Source organism: Mastacembelus armatus, chromosome 13, assembly GCF_900324485.2.
Source record: "Mastacembelus armatus chromosome 13, fMasArm1.2, whole genome shotgun sequence".
In the NCBI taxonomy this organism is placed as follows: Eukaryota; Metazoa; Chordata; class Actinopteri; order Synbranchiformes; family Mastacembelidae; genus Mastacembelus; species Mastacembelus armatus.
Window position 1 is genome coordinate 8,647,813 of NC_046645.1, and position 17,180 is coordinate 8,664,992.

The 17,180-nt window shown below is 44.5% G+C and overlaps 1 protein-coding gene across 3 annotated transcripts in view; it reads left to right on the forward strand.

The window, feature by feature from the left end:
- Positions 1–17,180, forward strand: part of kmt2a (lysine (K)-specific methyltransferase 2A) — a 31,701-nt gene that overhangs the window by 12,441 nt on the left and 2,080 nt on the right. The window contains exons 4-28 of one of the 3 annotated variants that reach the window (XM_026316824.2): positions 426–603; positions 1,644–1,872; positions 2,013–2,701; positions 2,806–2,879; positions 3,008–3,244; positions 3,365–3,511; positions 4,683–4,781; positions 5,016–5,136; positions 5,286–5,399; positions 5,634–5,818; positions 5,986–6,162; positions 6,641–6,751; positions 7,124–7,197; positions 9,146–9,360; positions 9,471–9,565; positions 9,650–9,787; positions 9,889–10,047; positions 10,259–10,370; positions 10,466–10,544; positions 10,702–10,862; positions 10,964–11,110; positions 11,252–13,922; positions 14,013–16,652; positions 16,805–16,876; positions 16,955–17,178. In XM_026316824.2, the coding sequence (XP_026172609.1) occupies positions 426–603; positions 1,644–1,872; positions 2,013–2,701; positions 2,806–2,879; positions 3,008–3,244; positions 3,365–3,511; positions 4,683–4,781; positions 5,016–5,136; positions 5,286–5,399; positions 5,634–5,818; positions 5,986–6,162; positions 6,641–6,751; positions 7,124–7,197; positions 9,146–9,360; positions 9,471–9,565; positions 9,650–9,787; positions 9,889–10,047; positions 10,259–10,370; positions 10,466–10,544; positions 10,702–10,862; positions 10,964–11,110; positions 11,252–13,922; positions 14,013–16,652; positions 16,805–16,876; positions 16,955–17,178 (9,148 nt within the window). The remainder of the gene's footprint in view (positions 1–425; positions 604–1,643; positions 1,873–2,012; positions 2,702–2,805; positions 2,880–3,007; positions 3,245–3,364; positions 3,512–4,682; positions 4,782–5,015; positions 5,137–5,285; positions 5,400–5,633; positions 5,819–5,985; positions 6,163–6,640; positions 6,752–7,123; positions 7,198–9,145; positions 9,361–9,470; positions 9,566–9,649; positions 9,788–9,888; positions 10,048–10,258; positions 10,371–10,465; positions 10,545–10,701; positions 10,863–10,963; positions 11,111–11,251; positions 13,923–14,012; positions 16,653–16,804; positions 16,877–16,954; positions 17,179–17,180) is intronic. The other 2 variants (XM_026316843.2, XM_026316834.2) reach the window with 2 other exon arrangements.

A 17,180-nucleotide genomic window follows, 5' to 3' on the forward strand; every position in this document is an offset into this window, starting at 1 on the left:
TTAAGGGGAATTCTCTTCACTTCATACATTATGCAGAAAGCAGTACTTGCTATGCTGAAAGTGTTGTCCTCTGTTCTTCTGCTGGTAATGTAAAGATGAGATGGAAATAGGGAGCACATTTTCAAGAAAAAATGACTGTGTCCCATACTCATCATTGTCTCGGCCCAGGGCTCCTCCTCTGCCACCATTTTATACCATCTTCATCAATTTTGCTAATTGTTTGTTGAGTAACGAAATTTCCATTCTCTGTATGTGATCTACATGTGGCAGAATCGACAATAAAGCAGACTTTGACTTTTATTTCCATCAGTAAAACATTCACAACAAATAAAAAAAATAACATCCTGTCACATCTTTGTGTTTTTTATAATTTTGATCTTCAATTTTTTTTTTTTTGCTTTGTTGTATGATGTGGTTGTGAGCAGGGTCAAGAGAGCGACTCGTCAGAGACCTCAGTACGTGGACCTCGCATCAAGCATGTATGTCGTCGTGCAGCTGTGGCTCTTGGCCGTAATCGGGCAGTGTTCCCTGACGACATGCCCACACTCAGTGCCTTGCCCTGGGAGGAGAGAGAGAAGATCCTGTCTTCCATGGGGAATGATGGTAAGGCACACTCAATTTACCTCGCATCTGACCTACTTGTGATTTTATACCTCTGGGCTTGGCTGTTAAAGGTTTACTGACTTGCCTTAGTGAAGATACGAATACAATGAATAATCCACAGCTACAGCATGATAACATATTTTACAGAGTTGTCTGTGTTCAGTGGGTCATGCTCACAATTAAGCTTCTAACCTAACAAGTTTAATAATAGTAGCAGAGGAGATAAAACGCTGTATAAGATTTTGTAAAAATTCATAAAGATGGAAAACTTCACATTCTCAGGATCAGCCCAGTCTCTGAAGACTTGTCTATTCTTAGTGTAGGTTTAGTTAGCAACGCTGCTTGACATATAGCAGCAGTCAAATATTTTTCCTCCTCAATGGAAAACTGGTACTGTGGATTTTATGATAATGTGATGTGTTTGCAGATTCAATGTAAAGTACTCACATTGACTTACAGATCAGTCCAAAGTGAGTGTTTATTACGCCACTTCTCTGCGAGTTTTGAAAAGGTTCTGCAGCATGCATTGATGACAGACTAATCACAAGAGCAGAGAAGTCCAATCACCAATGAGAGCACAAGTACACAGTGAAGTGGTGATGGAGTGAGAGGAGTTTGGCTGCTCATGTTCCTGTTAGTTTGTCTGGTTTCATGTCATCTTGCTACATGTGAATGTTTGCAAGACTAGAGGATATGATGTCAGTGACATATCAAGAGTTAGCAGTGTAGTCACAGTCATCATTCCTGGTTTCCTGGTCATTTAATTGGCACACACACATTTAAACAAGCTACTGAACATCAGACATTGTATATGTAATACAGGCACTTTATTAAGATCTCTGACAAGAATGTATTTTTTCAACACTCTAATTTATTTTTTACAATATAGTTTTTAAGTGTACATGGCAACCATATGAAATAGGTTTTTTGTGCTCTTTTTGGATCAGGACCAAAGGATTTTCAATGCGATGAGTGAAATAAATACTAAATACTACTGTGTGTCAGTAATGATGACATCTGCAATGCGTTTCTTCTTAAAGATAAGTCATCAGTAGCAGGCTCTGAGGAGGCAGAGCCTCAGTCCCCTCCCATAAAACCGCGGGAGACACGACAAAAAGCTGTTCAAGAAGCTCCTCCAAAGAAGGGGCGTCGGTCTCGCCGCTGCGGTCAGTGCTCTGGCTGCCAGGTTCCAGAAGATTGTGGTGTTTGTACCAACTGTCTCGACAAGCCTAAGTTTGGTGGACGAAATATTAAAAAGCAATGCTGCAAGTAAGTTCCAGCTAATGGGTTATTTCTTATTATAGATAATTGTTAAAGTAAAGTAAGTCTTATAAAATAACATTATCTAAAAAATTCATTTAATAGAATAGTTAAGAAAATCTATGTGGAATTTGTGTCAATGTCTACAGGATGAGGAAGTGTCAGAACTTGCAGTGGATGCCCTCAAAGATGTTCCTTCAGAAGCAAGGCAAAGTCAAGAAGGAGAAGAAAAAGAACAAAGTGTCTGAGAAGAAGGAGGGTCCAAATCTGGCAAAAGGGCCAAACACAGAGTCTGGACCCAAATCTTCTCCTGCACCACCAAAGGAGGAACCTCCCCGCAAAAAGAGTGAAACCCCTCCTTTAAAGCTAGGAGAAGAGAAATCAAGACAGCAGCCAGCCTCAAAGCAGTCCTCTCCAGCCCTTGCTTCTTCCCCTGCACCCGCTGAACCGCCTCAGACCCCGAGCACAGTCACAGCCCAGGCTCAGGCTCCAGCTTTGACACCAGACTCCAAACAGCTGTCAGTCACAACTAGCATCGCCGGGAAGAAGGGACACAAACCACTGCAGCCTGTACCGACATCCTCCTCCTCATCCTCCTCTTCCACTTCATCGTCTTCTTCATCTTCATCATCTTCGTCCTCGTCATCTTCAGTCCAGAATTCCCCCTCCCAGTCTACACAGTGTCATCAAGTGACACAGCAACAGCAACGGCCACTTACTAGTCAGGCACCTTCAAAAAAAGATGCTTCACCTAAGATTCCTCTGAGTGAGCCCAAGAAGAAACCACAGGAACAGTCATCGCAGCAGCAAAGCTCAGCTACAGCAATTTCAGACACAGGTTAAAAAAAAAAACTGGTCACAATTTTTGTGTCATAACTTAAATATATTTGTTTATATATTGTTTATACTACATGCTTATTCATCCTGTCCTTTTATTCATAGTTGAATCAAAACCATTAAAGAAGCCAACATCTCGCACTGTTTCTCAATCTCCTAAACAAAGACCAAAAGATAAGGTAAGTAGTGTGAGCTTTATCCTTTTTTTTCTGCACATCTGATTTAGATGCTTGTGTATAGACCTCATATCATTTATGATATGTAACCCTCTTCTGTCTTTCTCCTTTTGTGTCATCCACATGAGAAGCCACTGACCACTAAACCCCCCAGCAGCAGTACTTTAAACTGGCTGGGCACTCCCTCGACTAGGGGCCAGGTAAAGTCCCGAGCGCCCTGCGACGGAGTGCATCGTATCAGAGTGGATTTCAAGAGGGACCATGATGTGGAGAAGGTGTGGGAGGCTGGTGGCCTCAACCTGCTCACTTCTGTGCCTGTCACACCCCGGGTGCTTTGTTTCTTATGTGCAAGCAGTGGAAACGTCGAGGTAGAAGAAATGATCATTGTCCTAAAATTGTTTTCTTTTAAATTTCCTTTTGTCAGAGCAATAGTTAAAGTTTTTGACTGACAGTCTCTTTCTTCTTTTCTCTTTCTTTATATTGTATAGTTCGTCTTCTGCCAGGTATGCTGTGAACCGTTCCATCTCTTTTGCCTGGGGGAGTCAGAGCGCCCTCTCCAGGAGCAGATTGAGAACTGGTGTTGTCGACGATGCCGATTCTGCCAGGTCTGTGGGCGCCAGCACCAGAAGACTAAAGTAAGCCATTCATTAAAGTTCTGTTCATCTAAAGCTTACACAAAAGAAGCTTAGTATGGAGTGACAGTTTGTAAAGGCTGGAGAATCTTCCCTAGAAAGACACTTGCTAGTCGTGCCAGCAGACAGCATTTAATAGGCTTCTTGGATTCCTGCCATGATTTCGTTATTTAACTCAAGTCCTTTGCATAGTGTGAGCCTTGTATGGTTGTCATTTTAGAATATATAAGCATATTTGGTCTACACAACAGCCATATGCCTGGTGGATTGTTTTGTCTTGTTGGTACGTAATAAATTGAGTGAACTTGTTGGTTATTGGTTATTCAGTGCTGGCAGCAGAGGATGTGAGTACTTAGGAAACAGAGTCCTCATAGCTGGTTCTTTAAAGCAGATATCTGTCTAAAGAGCATTAGGCTTTTTATTACTGTGATTGGCTTTTATCTCTGACCAAGGAGCTGCCTCAACAGCAGCAGGTCTCTGACACTATTTGACTCCACAACAAAGCGTGGCTTAAAAGCCTGAAATCTACTGGCATGTCAACTACTGCAGATATATCATATCACAGACTCTATGAGGTGCAGTCATAAAACTCCTATGTATTGTACCTCTGACATTAGATAGTGTTTCATTACCACACAAATATTGAGTGTAAATCTCATGAAACAGTAGTTACATTTTATTTTTAGTATTTATGAATGGCAGAATGGGGAAAGGTGCTACAGCAACTGTATGCTGGACAACTTTAATGTGAGCTAACTGTATGGAAGTGTAAAAATGTGTCTGCAGTTGCCACTTACATGGCTGTTTACAAAACTCTGTAGAGCTCATACTGTAAATGCCTGCAGTGCCCTTTGATAATGATGCTTATCCACCTGTGAAGCCCAGAATGAATGGCCATTGAGTAAACTGGGCGAGCAGTGTCATATCTCTGCACTTTTTAATAGAATGATCATCTTTTGAAAACATTGAAATGTTATGTCTAACTCATGCATTCATTCTTTTCAATACACCACCGATTGACCAGAGTGAATACTATTACAGGTCAAAAGCAGGTGACATCTTTCATACTAGTTTGCTGTGAACTGAAATATTCTTTGTAGGGCGTGAAATATTTAACATTGTGTTATTTGGTCTTTAAATAATTTCATATCACATTTTCCTTGTGTCACTGTAGCAGCAGTTGCTAGAGTGCGATAAGTGCCGTAACAGCTATCACCCGGAGTGCCTGGGTCCAAACCACCCCACCAGACCCACCAAGAAGAAGAGAGTCTGGGTATGAGTGCACATCCTCCCCAGCCTCTCACCTTTACATAACCATCATGATCAACCTTTAGCATTAAACTCACACATTCTTCTCTTACCACATTTCTACAGCTTCTCATGATTGTGTTACCTGCATCCATGGAACCCTCTCTTAGGCAGTGTGTCTAATGCACTTTCATGCCATTTCTGCTCTTTAGCTGCTGCCGTTTATTCACTGCATTATCTATATGTACTCTCTTTTCAGGTTTGTACCAAGTGTGTGCGCTGTACGAGTTGTGGAGCCACTAAACCTGGGAAGTCTTGGGATGCCCAATGGTCACATGACTTCTCTATGTGTCATGACTGTGCCAAACTCTTTGCTAAAGGTGAGTCAAAAGCTTGATGAGTCCAAAATACGGTTGACTTCTAATTAGTGTTTGGTATTCTTTCTAAGATTAAAGTAGGAGGAATTCTTACAAATATATTTTGCTGAGTGATTTAATATGACTGTACTGGTCACTGTCTTCTTTCTCAGGGAACTTTTGCCCACTCTGTGATAAGTGCTATGATGACGATAACTACGACAGCAAGATGATGGAGTGTGGCCGTTGCAACCATTGGGTTCATGCCAAGTGTGAGAATCTGACAGGTCAGTAGGTCCCATATAAGCAAAGTAGAAGATCATAGTACAATACACGTTCTCTGTATGCTCGTCACAAGTACAGCTACGCATTTAGTATTTAGCAGCACTTGTTGCAGTTCATTTGTCTTGTCAGTATGTCAGCCGGCTGACAGGCTGTCCTCTGAGAGCTGTCATGTTGATGAGATGCTGAAACGTAATAATGGGCACAATAATGACCTGTTGTCTTCCGCTGTCCGCCAGATGAAATGTACGAGCTGCTGTCAAAGCTGCCAGAGAGTGTTGCCTACACTTGTACCAAATGTACTGAACACCATCCGGCTGAGTGGAGGACAGCTTTGGAGAGGGAGCTTCAGGGCTGCATTCGCCATGTCCTTACTGCACTGCTCAACTCCCGCACATCCACACACTTGTTACGCTATAGACAGGTTAGACACACATTGTGTTGCTTATCCTTCTGCAGATTCAGTCACTGTTATGATCCTTTGCCTCTGTACCCTCTGTAGACAGTGTTGCATAACAACTGAAACAGCAACCATAGATAAATGAACATAATGGAGAGAGCTTTACTCAGTTGTAACTGGCTTTCATGTAGGCGGTGAAGCCTCCGGAGCTGAACCCAGAGACAGAGGAAAGTCTTCCATCCCGTCGTTCCCCAGAAGGTCCAGATCCTCCAGTCCTGACAGAAGTCCCCCCTACACCTCCCAGTGACTCCCCTCCAGACTTGGAATCTGTTGAGAAAAAGATGGATCAAGGCCGCTACAAGTCAGTGGTAAGAATGTCTTTTTAGCATCGTCTCTGCGGACAAACAGGACAAACAAGAGACCAAATCAAAAGTATGTTGCTGCTAGAATCTAAAGCGGTTTATGTGTATTTACAGTGTATTTATTGGAGAATGGTAGGGACCTGTACAAGCTAACCATAGGTAACTTTTTTTTTAAACTGAAAAAGGCTGTCCTAATGAGTTATGGTGAGTCATAAGAGCAAAACCTGATTCAGACGACACCACCTCATTGCCTCAAGCAGCAGTTATTTAGAAACATTTCACTATTTTGAAGCCATTTTTATGGTAGGCTTAAATATTTTATGTGTTCTTGTCTCTGAATCTCTGGTCTCTGGTCAGGCCTGTGTTGTATAAAGCTAAATTAACAAAGGTAGCTACAGTAATGACTTTTCCACCAGTGGTCATCAGCACTGCACTGTTATAACCATTACTCTGTCCATGTGTGTGGGGGTCATTTCTCTCCCAGCTGGAGTTTAGTGACGACATCGTGCGAATCATTCAGGCAGCCATCAACAATGATGGTGGCCATCCTGAGAGCAGAAAAGCCAACAGCATAGTCAAGTCTTTCTTTATTCGGGTAAGAACCTCACATCAGCTCTGAATTATATATGTCCACTGAAAACACTTCAGAAGTAGTCACACTTTACATGTTTGAGGTCACACCAACATTTTATCTGTTATTTATGGACTTATATGATGTTATATTCATTTCTGATGTGCACAGTTTTATAAACATGTTCTCAACCATGTCTGATGTTTTTAAAACTAAAAAAAAATATATGTGTGTATATATGTTTTTTTCTTTTTCCTCTGATTGGAGCATCTCTCCATCAGGTATAGGTTAAGTATCTTAGCAGAATCACTGGCCAGTGTGTTGCTCGAAATGCGGGTCTGTGCAAGTGCTTTAACAGACTGATATGCAAACTTCATGGAATGTTTTCTGTTTCAGCAAATGGAGCGAATCTTCCCGTGGTTCAAAGTGAAAGAGTCCAGGTTCTGGGAAAGGCAAAAGGTTTCTGCCAAGTGAGTGTCAATTGCAGCATAGTCAATATAAGTGGTTTTACTTATTACACAGTGTTCAGTGTCCAGGAGCCAACTCCTCTGAGTAACTCATTACAGTTATGTAAGCCATCGTTTATATTACCAATTGGTTCCACATTACATTTACAGTGATATGATGCTATCATTTGAAAATGAAGTAGATCTGTATAGTTATTGTAGCAGCTTATATAACAGTTCTGTTGTCATTTAAAAGTCTGAAAGATTTGTTTTAAGAAAGAGCTCCAAGCAGACAGTGCTCTCATTTTTTTTAATAGTAATTTGTGCCATTATTACAGAGAAGAAATTTTGTTTTTAATACTCGTGTAATGTGAGCCAAAAACCTCGGGAGAAAAATAGCCATTTTCAAGAACTTAGGGTCTGTAATTATTGTAAGGAGGAGTATGATGTGGTACCATCATCTGTATATAGGAGGGAACCAGAAAGCAGTGAACTAATATTTATAAAATGTGTGGGCTGACTGTACCAATAGCTTCTGAAAATATAACAGCCAAGTGGCAAGATCAGGATGTCATGTGTCATTTTTTTCTGTTTAAGTGGTTAACAAAATCTACAAAGTTGTGTGACATTCTCAGTTAGGAACCACAACTAAAACGTCTTCTTGGCCATAATGTTAGAGAGTCCAGAACAGTGACCGTGACTAAAGGCTCCAGTCATGATTTTGAGTTGCAGTAATGAAATGTTTGTCGTGTTCAATGAGCTGGACAGCTTAGCGGTGAATATATGTGGAGAACATTTGATTTGCGGCCCAGGCACCTAAACAATGATAATATCTACTGAAAAGATAAAGCCACAAGGAATATTTTATAACCACATAACAGTGACTGATAATGAAATGTTTACATTGACTAATTAATGCTGTCCAAGTAAACAAATGTAATAGCGTGGTTTTACTGCTCGGCATATTTTTCCTACACACACATTCATTCATTCATTCTCTTATATTTAGCTATCAGCTTTCCACATTTATTCTTTCTCCAGGCATTGTGGGAGGCTAATCATAACACAGTGTCACATTTCACTTGAACGCTGTTTGATACATATTTGTGGTCTAATTGTGGTTTCTTTGTCAGTTTGGTCTATTGCGTTATGTACTACTCCAACCCAGGAAACTAATGGTCCATCCAGTGGATCCTGTGGCCATCATTTGATGGATGCCTGTTTAGATGCCTCTGCTGGCTCATTAAGTGTGAGACTCCACATCACACCAATTACCAAGCCGTACTGGACTTGGCAGAGTCTTTGGATACAATTATTTACTACTGATGTCACTGCTCACTTACTACACAGAATAGTAAAAAAAAAAAAAAAAATCAGAGTGCATATTATCTGTCATTATCTGTTTAGTATTGAGAGATTACTTACACATTTGGGGTAGCTATTTGTCAACACTTCGTGCATAAGGACTCATGGTGGGCCTGGTTTAAATAACTTTTTGGGGTTATGTTTTTTCTGTATCACCTAAAGTCTGTCAGAAAATTTAGACATCACCTGTGTGCTTAGCAGAGTTGAAAGTGTTACAGTTGAGTGATTTGTTAAGTGGTATTTGGTTTTTAGGCTTACTTTAATAAGACACTATATAATCTCAGTTTGGTCAGACCTGCGAATACAGATATATGAATATTTGCATCAGCAAGGTTTAATTAGTGTTGCTGGTGTTTGTAAATCTGAGTTTAATTGCACAGATCTAACCAAGAGCAAAGCATGTGATAAGTTGGTTTGATGTAAAAACAATCCCTATGTGTTTTCTTTCATGTCGTTTGGCTTCGTTGAAGTGGGCAACACACACAATGACCTGTATAGTTATTCTGAAGTTGTTTGGTATTCAGTCAAGCCTTCCCATTTTACCCAGTCACCCAGAACTAATAGGTTGCTCATTGATAGTGCCTGTCTGTATTCTGTTGTTCCCCAGCAGTGGGCTCCTCCCGAATGCTGTGCTGCCTCCGTCCCTGGACCACAACTATGCCCAGTGGCAGCAGAGACAGGAGCTTTCCCGCGCTGAGCACCCCCACCTCATGAAAAAGATTATTCCAGCTCCCCGGCCCAAGACCCCCGGCGAGCCGGATTCTCCGGCCTCCCCTCCACAAGTCCCACCGGCTATAACCCCACCACCCCTACTCCTACCTGGTATGGCAAAGCATAACTACAATACATGTGTACAAATACATATATGCACACTGTTTTTACACATCTTGTCATTATTGCTTTTCTTTTCAAATTTGGTATGTGGTTTTCAGATTGTGAAGACAGTCCAGAGCTCCCTCCGCCACCAGGTGTTAGGGATAACAGGCAGTGTGTTCTGTGTCTGAAGTATGGAGATGAAAACATTAATGTGAGTCAGAAACCTCTGTGAAATTACTTTGATGCTCATAAGACATAGCTGTCTGTGACATTTAAAAATGTTGGTACGTTTCAGGAGGGTGGCCGGCTGTTGTACATCGGTCAGAATGAGTGGACCCATGTGAACTGCGCCCTGTGGTCTGCAGAAGTGTTTGAGGATGATGATGGATCCCTCAAAAATGTTCATATGGCCGTTCTCAGGGGAAGGCAGCTGGTAAGACAGGACACGTTGTCCAAGTTCCTGCTATTTGTTTTTTTTTGTTTGTTTGTTTTTTTTAGGATGGATATTTACAACCTGATGTACTTTCTTTTTAGCGCTGTGAGAAGTGTCAGAAGCCAGGGGCCACTGTTGGCTGCTGCCTTACCTCTTGCACCAGTAACTACCACTTTATGTGCGCCCGCCAGTGTCATTGCGTCTTCCTGGAGGATAAGAAAGTCTATTGTCCAAAGCACAGGGACCTGATCAAGGGAGAAGTAAGGAAATCTCATTATGTACTATATCTAAAACTCATTAATAAAATGAGATGGCAGCTAGTCTAAAAGTAGGTTCCGATTATTTAAACTTAGTTTATCCTTTAAGTCTTGTGAACTACACCAGGTTAGGAACTATGTTGAAACTGTACTGCAACTTGATTGTGTTAATTTTCTCTTCACCTTTCATATATTTGTGTATTTTTTCCTGTAGGTTGTGTCTGGGTTTGAAGTGACCCGCAGGGTCTTGGTGGACCTGGAGGGCGTTAGTCTCCGGAGGAAATGGCAAGCAGGACTGGAGCCTGAAAATGTTCACATGATGATTGGTTGGTTGATTGCTAGTAAATGTTGGCGGATAAATGTATTTCTGTATCCTACTCCCATTGTTTATGTAATGCTGATTTAAATGGCATCATTTCAGGCTCCATGACCATTGACTGTTTGGGGATACTGACTGAACTCTCAGACTGCAAACGCAAACTCTTCCCTGTAGGATACCAGTAAGTGTTCTTTATTACCTTTTCATTTATCGTAAAGTCTTCTCTTGCGATTTTAAGTTGCTACTATTAATCTCTTTACAAAATACATCTAGCTGCTGGAGGCAGGTTATATTATGAAGTTAAATGAATCAAAATAAATAAATGCTCTTCTCTGCAGGTGTTCCAGGGTGTACTGGAGTACATTGGATGCCCGAAAGCGTTGTGTGTACACCTGTAGAATATTAGTTTGTCATCCTCCAGTGGTAGAGTCTGATGTGAAGAGCAAGATGGCTCCTGAAGAGAATCGCACGATAGCACACAGCACATCCCCTGTAGCAGGTAACTTACAGACTATTGTCAGTTTGTGTCATCTTACAGTTTGTACCTTATTTATAATGTGTTAAACTGTTTTGTGTGATTTGTTTAATTTTTATATGTAGACTTTCCGGATCCATTTGAATCCCCAAGGCGCTCCGACACCCTTTCCCCCGCTAACACCCCCAAGCTCAGGGTTTACACCAGAAACCGACATCCCAGCTACCCCCCTTGCCAGCGCTCAGTAGTCCCCAGACCTATACCCTTTTCCGGTACAAATGTGCATTTAATTTTTAATTGATTACATAATGATAAGATTATTTTGAAATTAATTTATAGGCAATCAATCCTATTGTAACTGAGTCTAAATATTGAATGGAAACATTAAATTGTCCATTTCTTTTATTTTATAGGAGGTATCTCTCAGCCCCAAAACCATGAGATTGTGACAGTTGGGGCCTCACTGATGAATCCAGGAATACGAAATATTGACTCACGTCGCCACAGTTCCCCTTCTCTCTCTCCTCCTCCCCACCATCTAAACAGACAGAGAGGAGTGACTTCCCCATCACAGATTTTATCACGACCCCTTACCTCTCCCCCTCCACTAATCCCTTCACCTGCAAGAGACCCCGAAAAGTCCAAACACCTCTTCAAAGACTCAGCGAGGAGTCCAGTCCAGAGAGATGATGAAAGAGGTAGACTCTTCTCCACAGACAGAAGCAGACAGCAGCCCTCAAGAGACCAAGGGTTGAGAGATGCTGACAAGGGGAGAATGTCAAGTCGAGACCAAGCTTCTAAGGATTCTGAGAAGAACAGATTATCCAGAGAACTTGGGCAGAAAGACTCGGACAGGAGTGAACAACCAGCCAAAGAGTCGGAAAAGAGGAGATTGTCGAGTAAAGACTCAGGTCAGAAAGAGTCTGAGAGGGGGAGACCTCTCTGCAGAGATCCCCTAAAAGAGTCAGAAAAGGTGAGACAAGTCAACAGAGATTCTGAGAAGGGGAGACAGGCGAGCAGAGAGTCGAGCAATAGAGAAGCAGATAAGTGCAAATCAACCTCTAGAGATCCCAGTTATAAGGACATGGAAAAAGCTAAGACACTGAGTAGAGATTCAGGGCTTAGGGACTCTGAAAAGCATAGACAGTATAGCAGGGAAACAGGAAAAGATTCAGGCCAAGGCAAGGACAGACCAACTAGCCGAGACCCTGACAAGGGTAGACCTCCCTCTAGAGATTCCAGTTACAGAAGCACAGAGAGATACAAAGACTCTGGCTCAGGGAAAGATACCAACCCTGGTAGTCAGTCCAAACAGGCTGGAGGTGAGAGTAAGAGCCCCAGACTGGCACCTGCAGGCTCAGGCCAGTCCTCCCCCCCTGTGGGCACTGCTGTTCTCACAGGTCAGCAGAGAGGTGGCAGCACTAAACAGACAGGTAGGCAAGGGAAACATGGAGGCAAAGACCAGGATGTTTCTGGAAGCCTTGGTTTGTTGCAGCGTCACCGGTCCACCCCCACCTCTAACATCATCCAGCCTAAGGACAAGCCCAGCTCAGGGAAGGACAGTAGTTGTGCCACTGGAAATTTATTGCCATCTTCACACCATAAGGATTCTGTTATTGGGAAATCCAGCTCTCCACAGGCCTCATTTCAGAAGTCCAGTGCACGGAAATCAAATGATTACTCAACAGGTCTAGCCACAGGAGCTGTGAAGCCTCCATGGCCGCTGAGGACACCAGTAGATGGGGACATTGTCAAGCAAGGCCCCATGCATCTCGCCTCCTCAGCTGCAGCCTCAGCTGCCAAAGACAAACACTCCAAAGTTAAGGCTGGCAGCCGAGAGGTTTCCAAAGTTTGTGAAAGAGAGAAGACTCTCCAAAACAGCAACAGCGGCAACAAAATTCCCATTCTCAACAACAATACTAAAGCATCTGGCAGCTCCATCACACATGCTTCAAACCCCAGCTCTCACAACAGCAGCAACAGCAAAGCTCCAGTGCTTGGGAACAGCACCAAAACCCACGGGAAAGCTCAGGGGGAGAAGCACGACAACCAGGGAGGAGACAGGTCGTCTTCAAAGAGCAGAGAAAATTACTCCTGTTCAGAGAGGAAGAACAGCTCCAGTCTGGACAACCTACAGCAGCTGCAGCAGGCTGGTTTACTGCCAGAAAAAGGACTGAAAACCTCTTCGCATTCACACACCAAGCAAACAACAAACCAGCTGCCGTTGTCCTCTAGAGAGAAAAAGAGATCAGTTACTCCCTCCACTGGAACTCCGCTAAAGACTGAGCTCAAGACTGGCCCTAATGGGACCAGCGCTGCTGGTGGTATTTGTACTTCCTCCTGCTCTTCGACCACTACCTCCACTTTTTCTCCCCCTGACCAGGGGACCCGTCGACCTGCCCGCTCTGCTCTCTTCTCCTCACCCTCTGCCAGCAGCAGTGACAGCTCTGAGTCTGACACCCAGACACAGACAGAGGAAGACGATTTGCACAAGGATCACTCATGCAGCCAGCTCCAAGACCACCACAACCTCCTCACTCAAGGCACTGAGGATGAAGGTGATGGCCCAGAAGACGACCATGACAGAGGTATGGATGATAAGCATCATGAGGATGACAGCGACGGGTCAGGGTCAGCCAAGCGGCGTTACCCTCGACGTAGTGCACGTGCTCGCTCCAACATGTTTTTTGGCCTCACTCATTTGTACGGGATTCGCTCATATGGTGAGGAGGACCTTCCCTTCTCTGGCGTCAGGGATGGAGCCGGGGCCATGGTGAAGAGAAGAACAGGTGGACGCAAGAAGTCAGCTGAGGGTCAGGTAGATGGCGCAGATGATATGAGCACCTCTTCTTCCTCAGGTGACAGTGGAGAGGATGAGGACAGTGGGATGAAACAGAGGGGTAAGGATCCTTATTATTACAACTTCACCCGCACAATAATTAATCGTGGTGAGGGTCTCCCATCGATAGAAGGGATAGACCAGTGTCTAGGACGTGGCTCCCAGCTCCAACGCTTTCTAAAAGATGAGGAGCAGCAGCAACAGAGGGCTCAAGGAAATGCTGAAGAGGACCTGCTGAGTGCTTTGTGAGTACACACAATTTTTCAATGAAATAATTTGTGGTTATTTATTTGTCCTCTAATAACAATTTAACATGTCCATTCTCTGTTTAACAGGACTTTAGGGAAGCAGCATATTGGCCAGCTCGATGGCATTGATGACGGCTCAGAGAGTGATACCAGCATCTGCACCACCAGCACCACAACCACTACAGCCACCTCCTCTTCCACACCACACAAAAGCACTCCTAAGAGAAGGGGTAGAGAAAGGCACATCGAGAAACTCGATGACTCAAGCAAGGAGGCAGACAGCAGTGGTGGAGCAGTATCTGGCAACACACGAGAAGGACGAAAGAACCAGAAAGAAAACTGTCTTCCTCTAGGGGTCAAGTCCCAACCACAGAGTCATGGTCAGGATCCTCTCGAAACCCAGCTATCCCTCAGCACAGACTTGCTAAAATCAGACTCTGACAACAACAACAGTGATGACTGCGGGAACATTTTGCCATCAGACATCATGGAGTTTGTTTTGAACACACCTTCCATGTCAATGCAGGCTCTGGGTCAGCAGTCTGAACCTTCCTCCTCAGAGCTGTTGCTGGATGAAAGTTATGTCGGGGTGGATGTCAACCGGCGCAAAGACATTTTGTTCGAAGACTTTTCCCAGCCACTGCCCAGTGCAGAGGGTGGGGGTGTGGTTGAGAGTAGTGTCAATAGCTCAATGTCTGTGGAGGAGCCATATCTTCCTCTGGAGCTTCCCTCTGACCTCTCTGTCCTGACCACACGCAGCCCTGCTGTCAGCACCAGTCAGAATCACACAGCTGGAAGTCTCATCTCAGATACCTCAGAGCGCACTATGCTGGGCTTGACCTCTGACCCAGAGACTATCAGTGGAGAAAAGAGTGGGGACAAGAAAAGAGCCGGGCCAGGCGTGTCACCATCAGAGAATCAGCATGATACAACGACACTAGGAAACAGGGATACCCAGGTCACCGAAGGTCATATGACTCCTGAGCAGTTTATCCCCAGCCCTGCTATTGGTCAGGTGGTTGAACCTCCAGGTAACCAGGATGTTCCCAGGGGTTCTGGTACTCCTGGATTGCCAAGTTCCCCCTCCTTGCCCCTTCAGGGTCAGAAGTATCTCCCAGCTGCAGCTGCAGGCAGCCCGAGTCCAGTCTCAGGACCAGGACCTTCCCAGGCTCAGGTTTCCAGTCCAGCAGTCATCAAACCAGGCCCTGACAAGCTCATTGTGGTCAATCAGCAGTTCCAGCCCCTTTACGTTTTCCAGACTGTCCCTAATGGTGTCACCCAAAAACTTAGTGCCACAGGAGTGATGGACACTAGCTCTCCCGCAGTGCTGAGCTCTATGACACTTACCACAGGACTAAATACTGGTTTGTCCCCAGCCCAGCCAATATTTCCTGCTGGTGGCAAAGTCCTGGGCACCATGCCTCACCCTTCTCAGATTCACACCTTTACTGGAGCTGCACAGGCAGGCTTCCCAACAGGAATCCCCAGCACCACCTCAGGGCTTCTTATTGGGTTGCCCTCTCACACCCATGACCAGTCCCAGATTCTGGTCTCAGAAGCTGGTCGACCGCATGAGTTGGGTCCCAGTGTTGCCATAGTGTCTAGTCCCTCCTCCCTCACTTCTTCTCCAACTGTACTTGCCTCTGCTCACGGCAGGAAGAGGCCCATCTCTCGTCTTCAGCCAAGAAAAAACAAAAAGTTGGCCCGCTCCCGTAGCCAGCCTACTCTGGCTCCATCTGAAGTGGGTCCCCCTAACATGACCCTCATCAACCTGTCTTCCCCACAGATTACTGCTAGTATCCCTGGCCAGCCCGGTGGTCTGGTTGAGTTAAGCACCCTCTCAGCTTCTCAGCGAAAGGTCCCAAATATTATCAAGAGACCAAAATCAGGTGGAGTTATGTACCTGGATCCCACCACTCTCCTTCAGTCGAGGATTCCTGGCTCTGCTCAGCCTGGTATCCTGGGTCATGATTCCTCTACTCATCTCTTACCCTGCTCTGTCTCTGGTCTCAACCCCAGTCAGTCAGTGTTGAATGTTGTGTCTGTGCCCCCTAGTGGTGCTACTGGCATTCTTGCACCAGGATCAGTCTCTCTCTCCACTCCTGTCCTCAGCTCTGCTGAAATCACAGGGCCAATTAGCAACCTCTTATTTAAGGCAAGTCAACATGGCTTGGGCTTGTCAGATCAGCCAGTGGTCCTTCAGTCAGCAGGAGGAGCTCCTCTGATGTCACAGCTTAGCTCCCCTGTGCAGACGTCTATATCCAGCAGCATCTGTGTCCTTCCCTCTCAACAGACTATCAGCATGGCTGTAAACCAGCAAGTTGAGACAGAAGGCAGTAATGTTCACCTACAGCATCAGTCTCAGCCTGTTAACAGAGCCCAGACTGTGGATCCCAGTCCAAGCACCAAAGTAACTTTAGCCCCCGGCCCAGCCACCTCTCTAAGTCCTGCCAAGGGACGTGTTGTTGGAGTGTTCTCACAAACACAAACCTCTGCACACTCCCAGAGCAGTAGAACAACTCCTATTTCCAGATCATCAGAACATAGGCCGGGAAACTCCAACACAGTAGTGTCAGCAGCATTCTCTGGTTCAGGAGCAGAAAAGGGCAAACAGAAAGTCAAGAGGAGCAGGCAGAGTCTAGACTTAACTAGCGGGAAGAAGCTCAAAGCCTCTCAGACAGAAGACCATCATAGTAACCCTGCAGGACGACTCCCATCAAACCAAAGGTGAGACATTAATAAAAAAACAGGATATTCTCCTAAGTGGGAAAAATATTTACAATAAGAAGTGTGTCTGCCATAGTAACTATCTGTTGATCATTGAAGGACTTTGCATAAAATTTACTCCCAGTTTAAATCTTCCCAACCTTCTTTTCAAGCAGGTCCAAAGAGCTGAGCTCCCCTGAACCCATGGACACCGGCAAGCCCCCAGAGAAGGCAGCTAACAGGAGGTATGGAGAATCACTATTAGTCACCCATTTTCAAATGAATCAAAAACATAGAGTCCTAATGCCTCATATTGTTTCTAGCATGCTTGGTAAAAAGAAGACATCCGAAGGTCCTGTTTTACCGGGTAAGGTGGTGGGAAAAGACAAACCAGCCACTGCAAGAGCAGGATCTCTCCTTGTGGCATCACCCCCTGACCAGGATGGCAATAGCATGGATACCAGCTTGGATAGCAAACCCAAGAAGGGAATTATTTTTGAAATCTGCAGTGAGGACGGCTTCCACATCCGCTGTGAAAGTATCGAAGGT